This window comes from Phytophthora cinnamomi (genome assembly GCF_018691715.1).
Source record: "Phytophthora cinnamomi strain GKB4 chromosome Unknown Contig74, whole genome shotgun sequence".
Classification (NCBI taxonomy): Eukaryota; Oomycota; class Peronosporomycetes; order Peronosporales; family Peronosporaceae; genus Phytophthora; species Phytophthora cinnamomi.
Genome location: NW_027151007.1, coordinates 38,522 through 48,705, shown reverse-complemented (window position 1 = coordinate 48,705; position 10,184 = coordinate 38,522). Strand labels below are relative to the sequence as shown.

Here is a 10,184-nt window from a genome sequence, read left to right as displayed (position 1 = left end):
CGCGTCGCGAGTCGCCCTGGGAGGGACCTCTAAGCTGCTGGGTAGAACTTAGGACGGAACGGACACTATCAAAGTAGACACAACCAAGCCAAAATGCAAAGATCTTGACTTGTTGCTTCCACGGCCCAAATTCACGATTGACTGACTTACCTCGCACGGCACAGCTCGCACCGCGCGCACTCTTCCTTTCAACTATCGGTTGTCGGCGTGCACGCCGACTCCAACCTTCTTCGTCATCTCGTACGGGTCCCACACACCCTTCCTGGGTTCTTCACACCCCTCCTTCCTTGGTCTTGGCCGCACTCCAGCCTCGAGCCACGGCATCACACGCGACATCCATCCCGTCATCCTCGCCGGCGTCCAGTCGCCGAACGCCCCGGCGCTTCGATCGGGATCAGGCGCCTCGCGAAACCGCCGCGTCGCCAGCTAGTCCTCTCCAAAGTCCGATGACAGCTTGGTCAGCTCATCTTCGAACAGCTGATCCTCTCGAATCTGATAACAGGTAGTACAATCAATCTTGAAAGACGTCTCCGTACCCGAGACGGTTGCCACCGTTTCCACTCGAGACACTAGTCCTGGATTTCAAGCCAAGCGCAGCAAAAGCTGCCAGACGTGGAACGCACCCAAACATAAAATTGACTAGATCCACCACCATAGGATGAATTCGACTTATTCAACCACTTACGAGACCCTGGTTTAAGCGCTTTGAGGTCGTACACCAATGGGTTTCTGACCAAGGAGCACACATTCCGCACTCAGATTTTTGAACGGCTGAAGCGCGCGCTTGGAGCGCACCACCATTTCGTGACAGCCTACACGTCGTGGGCGAATGGAACCGTAGAGGTGGTTAATCGCGAGATTCTGAAGTGCATGAAGTCGCTCCTGAGCGAGCGCAGACTTACCATCCAATACTGCCCTCCCTACTTCCTATCGTTCAAGCAGCGCTGACCAATATGCCAATTGATCGTTTGGGCGGTACGGCACCAATCACGGTATTTACTGCGTTATCCGGTGGACTTCAGTTGACGAGCATCTTGCATCCCCACGATCCCGAGGCCGCTTCCCTTGAATGGGGTTAGCAAAAGATACAAGCATCTATGCATCGGGTCCGCGTGGCTTTGGACGGGCTACACGCCGAGTTGACTGACGCGAGCGAGAAGCGTCGACGCGCTGCTCGGGAACGACACCCCCGTCGACAAGGCGTTAAGCTGCAAAAGTTTAGCGAAGGTGATTTTGTTCTCGCTGCGACGGCTACTGGGCGCAGCGGTAATAAGCTCGCGTTGGTGTGGCGAGGCCCCAAACGCATTGTTCGCGCGCTGAACGACTTCACGTTCGAAGTCCAAGACATCGTCCAGCCGTTTGAAGTGTCCGTGCGCCACGCCTCTCGTTTACAGCTGTACCGAGACGCTGGACGTGGACAAGTCGACGAATTACAAGAACAGGCGATTTATGGTGAAGGTGGTCGCCTTGTTGACGCGCTGCGCGCCTGCCGGCTGAGCCCAACCACGCACCGGTACGAGCAGGGATGGCAAAAACATATTTAAATATTTTTATCCGTGAAAAAATATAATAAAAATATTTTTTTCATTTTTATTCGTGTAAGTGCGAAAATAAAACACTTCGGTTTTGTATCGGACACAAACTGACAACCGCGCTCTATTAGGTGGGGCCCTATATTTGCAGACGTGCGACGCGGTCATCTCGCCGTCCTTGCACACGCGGAAGGTGGGGAAGCAGTCTACGTCAATCTCCTTGCAGACGCTCTCCAGCTCCTCGGTGCTCACCTTTAGGAACTTGACGGCCAGGAACTCGTTCTCCGTCAGCTGCGTCATCTTGGGGGGTCACCATCTTGCAGCCACCGCACCGCGGCGCCGAGAACTGCACGGTGGTCGGCTGCTTCTCGCCGATGTCGCCGCTGTAGTCCTCAGGTGTCTTGACCTCAGTCGGCATGGTCGGCTCCGCCACCTTTGAAGCTGAAGTAGCCCTGCGGCGGCAGCCCAATCGTCAGTATGCGATGAGGCCAGTATTCAGGTAGTTACTGTGTTATACGGTGCTCCAGGCGATCCGTTTCAGCGGGGTTTGATGTATAAAAATGGTAAACATTTCATAAAAATGGAAATAATTTTTTTTGATAATTTTATTTCGAAAAAATCCTTCTATATTTTTTTGCCATCCCTGGTATGAGATCTATGTGAAGTGGTACGGCCTCGACGACGTCGAAAGCTCATGGGAGCCAGCGGACAGTATCAAACAGGACATCCGGCAGCTCTTCCAAGCCTTTTCGGAGGCCGAACCGAACGACCCTCTTCGCTCTTCTATGGGGCGCACCCTCGCCCGCCCGCCCACCCATCCGTGCATCCGTCACGCCTCGACTGCCCCGTCGACGTGCTACTGGGCACCGACCGCGGCAGCGCGTTCCGAGCGAATAACACCGGCCGACAAGCCCTCCATTTTGGGGGTGTTAAGGTTTTGGATCGGACATGTTAGTGGAAGGAATAGCAGAGGAATATAACAGCGGAGGACACCGTGAAGGTGCCGAAGGAAGAGGTCTTGGAGGAGGAAGGATGCCCAGAGGTGCTTGTGTATTAGCAGTCAAAAGACGGAGTGAGGACTGGCGGGGGAGATAATCCCCCTTATTCTGCAACTAAATAAGTGGTCTACATTGTACGGGACAGCCCCATGAGCAAGTCCCATGTTCTCCTGCAACGCATCAGCACGTCGGAGATGCTCAACTTTAACAGCCTCCCACATCAAGGAATGGCGTTGCTTGCTGGGTTGCAGCTTGCATAGGTTTAGGCACAATTATTATGACCTTAGCACTCGGCGTGGGCAATTTGTGCCTTCACCGGTGGTGATCTTCTACCCCCTGTGGCTTATTTCGCCTGTAGGGTGATATGCCAAAAGTTGTCGTGCTAAATGTTTGGTCATTTAGTTTGAGCTATGGTGGGCTAATCAGGAAACCTTTGTTGAGGTTGCACTTCGCTGTCTGATCGACTGGATCCCTACCGCGAGGCAGACGGCCTGCGCGTGCTAGCACGTGCCACCGGGGTCTGTGGTTGAAGACGGGAAGATCTCGCAACCTGATTGGCTGGACTGTCTCCGATACTGGAATGTGATTGGACGACAACTTCAATTTGGGTGCTTATGATTTGCATGTGTTGAGTCAACCGTTTTGAGCCGCAGCCGTGACTAGGCGGATCAGTCTTACGACTGGCAACTGCGTTTGGACCGCAGCCGAGATCGTTTGGACCACATCTACAAGCCTCACCTACTAGGGAACATTGTATACAGTAGGGACTGCTAGCTGGCAAACACACTAACCTAAATCGAGCTCACTTTCGGATTTCCTTCCAACTACTCACTCGACTACCAAGCCTCATTCGCACACTCTCAATTGGTTATGAGCCCAAGCTACGCGGACACCGTCAAGCTCGTGGAAGATAACTACTTCCACTGGGAGTTCAACTTGCGGATGAAGCTCTCGCGTAAGGGACTGCTGCCCCACATCATCAATGCAGAGTTCGACCCAGTGAGCAACCGCACCACGGATGCATGGAAGACCGACGATCTGAAAGCCCTCGGAGTGATCGCTGGCGACGTCAGCCTCACATTCCGAGTCTACATCCGTGGTGCGATGACTGCGATGGACGCGTGGACCATGCCCCAGGAGCGGTTCAACCGGAGCACGCTCAAGAACCGACTCCTCGTCACCAAGAAGCTGCATAACTTCAAGATGGAGCCCGGTACGCGGTTCACGACGCACGTGGACCGATTCAAGGAAATCGTGCTCCAAATGGAGACGATTGGATTGGTGAGCCGCTCGACGAGACCGCCAACTCGTGCTGCTGCTCAGCACTTTGACCGATGAGTACCGGGTGATCAGTACCGTGCTCGAGAACACGCCGAACATGATGCTCTCGTACGCAATCCAAGCGCTCGCTGGTGTCGAAGCCTCGGATGAATCGTCATCGGCTCAAGAGAAGGCGTTTGCTACGAAGAAGAAGGAGAATTTCAAGCATCGGTTCAACGGCAAGTGCTTCTACTGCAAAAAGACTGGCCACAAGGAATTCGAGTGCCGCAAGAAGAAGGTCGACAACGAACGTGGGCAAGTCGCGCAAGCTGCGTCCGACTTCGCGTTTACGGCAACGGGTGCGATGGACAAGTCGGAGTGGCTCGTGGACTCCGGTGCCAGCTCGCACAAGACCAGCGTCCGGGACAAGTTCGTGTCCATGAAGGAGCTGAAGACACCAGTCCGCATCACGATCGCGGATGGCACGAAGATCGACGTAGTTGCAAAGGGCACCGTCGGAATGAAGCTGATGAACGGAACGTCTGTCACGCTGTCGGATGTGTTATACATCCCTGAAGTTGATGGAAGCCTCATCTCGGTTGCGAAGCTGGCCGAGAAGGACGTCGTCGCGCAGGTCAGCAAGGACAAGTGTGTCTTTCGCTATGGCGATGCTACCGTCATGGAGGCCAAGCGTTTTGGAAACGTCTACAAGTTGAAGACAGTGGGGGGCGAGGTGTGTCGTGCGGCGACGGCATCTCGTAAGGAGCCATGGGCCGTTGTGCACGCCCGTCTCGGCCACATCCCGTTCAAACGTTACGAACAGCTGTTGACCATGGCAGACGGAGTGCCTTGCGTTTCGGATGGTGTCACAAGTGGTACTGTCTGCGCAGGCTGCTGCATGGGCAAGATGAGAGCGGACGACTATCCGCGACACCCGGAGAAGCTCGTCAAGAGTGCAGGCGTACTGGATCTGGTGCACACGGACGTGATGGGTCCGATGCAGACCAAGACACCCGGTGGCTGCACGTATGTGGTAACCTTCATTAATGACTACTCACGTCACGTGACCATCTACTTCATGAAGGCCAAATCGGAAGTGCTGTCGAAGTTCAAGATCTTCAAGGCAGCAATGGAGAACGCAACAGGCAAGGCGATCAAGCGCCTACGTTCTGACAATGGTGGCGAGTACACGGGCGAGCAGTTCAAGGCCTACCTCGACCGCAGTGGCATCAAGCATGAAAAGACGGTGCCATACACGCCTCAGCAGAATGGACTGGCTGAGCGCATGAACCGAAGTTTGGTGGAGATGGCGCGCTGTATGCTCTACCACGAAGCCATCGAGAAAAAGTGGTGGGCCGAAGCCGTAAACACGGCTGCGTGGATCATCAACCGGTTCCCCAACTCGGTGAACGTCAAGACTCCCTACGAAATTGTGCATGGAACCACGCCGCAGCTCAAGAACATGAAAGTATTTGGTTCAGTTGGCTACGCGCACATTCCCGACGAGAAGCGCCGCAAGTTGGATGCTAACGCCTTCAAGTGTCGATTCGTGGGCTACGAGGAAGGTGTCAAGGGATACAGAGTTCTCAACGTGGCGACGGGAAAGGTGCAAATCGTGCGCACCGTGAAGTTCGTGGAAACATCAACTCTGGATGACATGGTGGAGAAAATGGAGCTGGATGACAATGAAGTCAAGGTGGAGCAGCCCAGCCATGGTGGGTATCAACCGGACGAGTCAGGACAAGTCGTGCCAATGGATTCTGAAGTTGGGGACGTTATCCCACTTCAACGTGACATGGGCGTAAACAATGCGATCGTGCCATACGGATCGACACATCATATGATTACCCGATCGCGTGCTCGCCACATTGACGAGACAACGGATCCTGAAGAGGCAGGCGCTCGCAAGAAGCAAGTCGTGGAGCCCTCGACTACTGGCACGAAGCACCAGAAGATGATGCAAGGCAGAGCTCAGATCAACGAGGACCAACATGCAATTGAAGGTGGACAAGCAATGGCTGCAACGGAAGAGGTCCCGACGTCATATGAAGAAGCTATGGCGAGTGCGGACCAAGTGGAATGGAAGAGGGCTATGCAGAGCGAGTTGAAGTCCCTCGTAGCAAACAAGACATGGAAGCTGGTGCCGAGACCAGCTCACCAACGACCGATCGGCTGTCGTTGGGTATTCGCATTGAAACGCAACGAGAAGGGACAAGTCATTCGTCACAAGGCCCGTCTCGTAGCCAAGGGTTACTCGCAACGTCACGGAGTGGACTATGAAGAGACGTACGCACCGGTGGCTTACCTGAACTCGATTCGCGCCAAACTGGCGAAGTGCGTCGCAGATGGATACGATATCGAGCAATGCGACGTCGACACCGCATTCCTGTACGGCAAGCTAGAAGAAGAGATCTACATGGACTCGCCAGAGGGACTCCGAGATCTCTTGACACTTGCCGAAGACGATGGTGAAGAGGACGTCGTTTGTATGTTGCTGCAAAGTTTGTACGGACTCAAGCAGGCGTCACGAGTATGGAACGAAACGATTGACGCGCACCTCAAGGTGATGGGATTCAAGCCTGCTGACGCCGACCCGTGTGTGTACACAAGAGGGGATGGAGACGACCACTGCATTGTGTGTCTCTACGTGGACGACATGCTGATCGCATCGCGGGACAATGCGGTGATTACATCGGTGAAGGCTCAAGGACCTCGGGCGCGCACGTTTCATTCTTGGAATTGAGATCGACTACAACATGGATCGCAAGACACTGAGGATCTCTCAACAAGCGTACACCGAGTCGATCATCAAGAAGTTTGGCCAGGAGAACGCGAAGCCGTGCACATCGCCTATGGAAGTTCATCTGACCAAGGCCGACGAACCGCAGGCGGAAGAAGAGAAGACCAAGATGAAGTCGAAGCCCTACCGATCGCTGGTGGGCAGCCTGATGTACCTGGCATGTGGAACACGACCTGACATTTCGGTCGCGGTTGCCAAGTTGAGTCGTTTCCTGGAGAACCCTGGCCAGAAGCACTGGGACGCCGGAATCAAGGTAGTGCGCTACCTACTGAAGACCAAGGACTTGGGCATCACGTACGATGGGTTATGTGGAACCGAGCTCGTCGCCTACTCGGATGCGGACTGGGCCGGCAGCCGCGACGACCGTCGTTCCGTAAGCGGGACGATGTTAATGATGTGCGGTGCTCCTGTGGTGTGGCGTTCGACGTATCAGAAGACTGTCGCGTTAAGTTCTACAGAGGCCGCGTATATGCGTGAAGGAGTGCGTCTGGATGCGCCGTCTATTGAAGGACATTGGCACTGAACAAGTGGTGGCTACGGTGATCTACGAAGACAACCAAGGCGCGATGGCACTGGCGAAGAATGTTGGATACCAAGCTCGCACGAAACACATCGACATACGCTACCACATCATTCGCGAGAAGGTGGTGAGCAACGAAGTCGCGCTGGAGTATGTGGAGACCAAGAACCAGCTCGCTGACTTCATGACGAAGCGTCTATGGGTCGAAGACGCTCCGCTACTTGATGATGTGTAGCAACGTCGGACCCAAGTTCGAGACATCGAATTGAGTGGGGGTGTTGAGGTTGCACTTCGCTGTCTGATCGACTGGATCCCTACCGCGAGGCAGACGGCCTGCGCGTGCTAGCACGTGCCACCGGGGTCTGTGGTTGAAGACGGGAAGATCTCGCAACCTGATTGGCTGGACTATCTCCGATACTGGAATGTGATTGGACGACAACTTCAATTTGGGTGCTTATGATTTGCATGTGTTGAGTCAACCGTTTTGAGCCGCAGCCGTGACTAGGCGGATCAGTCTTACGACTGGCAACTGCGTTTGGACCGCAGCCGAGATCGTTTGGACCGCAGCCGAGATCGTTTGGACCACATCTACAAGCCTCACCTACTAGGGAACATTGCATACAGTAGGGACTGCTAGCTGGCAAACACACTAACCTAAATCGAGCTCACTTTCGGATTTCCTTCCAACTACTCACTCGACTACCAAGCCTCATTCGCACACTCTCAATTACCTTTCTTGTGAAGGAGAAAACCTGTTCACCGATTATGTATGCTCTAAAGTGGTGTACGTATTGCTCGTGATCGCAGATATTTGCTTTGCGACTGTACTTGGCTAGTCAGGAAAACCTTCTTGTGAAGGAGAAACCTGTTCACCGATAGTTTGCATGTACTAATTTTGTAGGTGTGTTTTGCACGTATTTACCTTTTTATTTGTATCTTTGTGGTTTTGAGTGGCTACTCAGGAAAACCCTTTTTTCTGGTTGGGATAAAACCTGTTCGCCGAGCGTACTTTACTCGAGCTTCTTGCTCGTGGATATTGAATGTTTTGCTCTTAGTTTTGTTTGTGTCTCCTTTCGGAAGTCTCGGTAACTTATTTTAATCCCGATTCTCTCCTTTTACATGAGTTGTTGAGAGGACGTAGCCGTCTCAACAGGTAGGCTTATGAGCCTCCCAGTTTCCTTTTCAAGGCTTTGAGCCTCCCAGTCGCTTTAGACTGACAATTGCAACATAATATTGTTGACAGTGTGATTTTATTTTAAAGCTTGTAGATTTTTTTCCTTACAGCTCAGCAACATATAGTCGCTTAGAGTAAATTACTTTGCCATTTGTAGGAACATGTAGCTCTAGAAGTATGGACTGTATCAACTTAATATCTTCCGTAACAACACAACTGTCCGCTTTAAATGTGCGGGCTCACATCTTTGGGAGGTATTCTATTTTCTCTCCCTAGAGTCCTTATCGAGATGTTTCTCGTTTGTGAATAATTATGCTTATAGCATGCATTATCGGAAGTTTTAGAGAGACGCGGTCCCCACCTCGTCCCCACCCCGTCCCTCGCGCGTCACTCTGATATGTCAACTATCTGAAGTTTGGACTTCCGGATAACAACACATATCCACGTACTCAAAACACAAAAAACACATTTGCACAACACACATTTATACAAAATCCATTTTGACAGAATCCAGCAGCACCAGCGGACCGGGCAGGGCACCCACCACGCACACGACCATCGCGCAGACGCCGATCGCGCCGGCGCTGGAGGGGGTGATGGCCTGAAGGGCGGCGCGGCGAAGAAGTACAGCAGGGTCTGCGCTGTTACGGCCAGCGCGCCGACGCCGACCGCGCCGACGCCTGAGGGGGTGATGCCCAGAAGGGCGGAGCGGCGAAGAAGTGCACCAAGGCCCGCGCCAGTGCTAAAGAGCGGCAGTCAAACCTGTACGTACGCTAAGGGAGGGAACTGAACATGGACGGATGTACTAACTGGTTTGAAATTGGTTTTAAATGTGAACTAGGAATTGCCTTTGAGACTGGCTCTCAACGCATTAAGTGTAAGCTTTCTCTGTGTACGGTGTGCTTCGACGGCACAGACAGATTGCTCGTGACTAATACATTTTGCTTGAGCCGTTGCTACGATGTGATCGATGATTCTCTTACGTCGAAAAAAGAAGCGTTTGTCTGCTGCTGATCTGCGCCACGACGAGCCGTGGTTTCCTCGAGGTCGCGCACAGCGGGCCCACCGTGGATTCCGACGGACCATTCCTGCCAGACTTGGTGTACTGTCCTGAGCGACCTCACCATTTTGTAGCTTGAAGGCACGGAGGAAGACTGGGAAGCTGTACTTGGTATGGATGCAACAACATCCGACCCAGGCCAGTTGACATTCAAACGAACCGCTGCAGCACCCGAGGTTAGTTGTGTGAACGCACCGGCCAAGTTGTTTACCGATGCTCCAACCTCGCTAACCTTGCTGTCAATTTGTGCTATGGTTTGTAGATGCTGTTGGTTGATGTGGTCCATCAAACCTGGAACAACTTCCGCTAAGCGCGTTGCTTGAGGTGACGTCTCGGTGAGCATTTTTGCCTTGAGCGCAACTGCGAAATTGTGGAACGCGTTCGTGTTAAACGGAGGATTTGCCCACAATTTGTGGGATGGATGCACTTCACGCAGCAGCACAGCATCTTGTAGGACGACTACTCGGAGGTAAAGTAGCAATTCCAAAAACCCACCGGTTGATATGTGAGGTGCTGACTGTTATACACATGCTGCCATGTAGTTTTCAACAAACGAAAACACTTCGCGCTGCAGACTATCGGAAGGAGTAAGATCTGCTCGTTCTAAAAAGAATGCGCGGCGGTCCGGAGGAAACCCAACAAGGGAGCGCATGGCGTCCCGAGGCAAAGCCGTCAGGTAACACCCCTCCATGGCACCAGCATTCCAGCGCCCCAACCTTCTAATCTGTGACTCCGTTGCTCCTGCTAGTTCAGCCATTCGAGATCCAGATCCTCGGGCAGCGTGGGTCTTAGCTTTTGAGTGCATACTAAGGGCGGAGAAAGCTTTTACAGTAGCGTCGT

At 53.1% G+C, this 10,184-nt stretch overlaps 1 protein-coding gene across 1 annotated transcript; it reads right to left on the bottom strand.

Annotated features, from left to right (window-relative positions):
* Positions 1 to 426: 426 nt before the first annotated feature.
* Positions 427 to 1,832, bottom strand: IUM83_19985 (putative thioredoxin; the record flags this gene model as incomplete). Its single annotated transcript, XM_067945053.1, has 2 exons — positions 427 to 492; positions 1,686 to 1,832. 2 exons carry the CDS (start codon positions 1,830 to 1,832, stop codon positions 427 to 429), a joined length of 213 nt encoding a protein of 70 aa, XP_067785859.1.
* Positions 1,833 to 10,184: the final 8,352 nt, after the last annotated feature.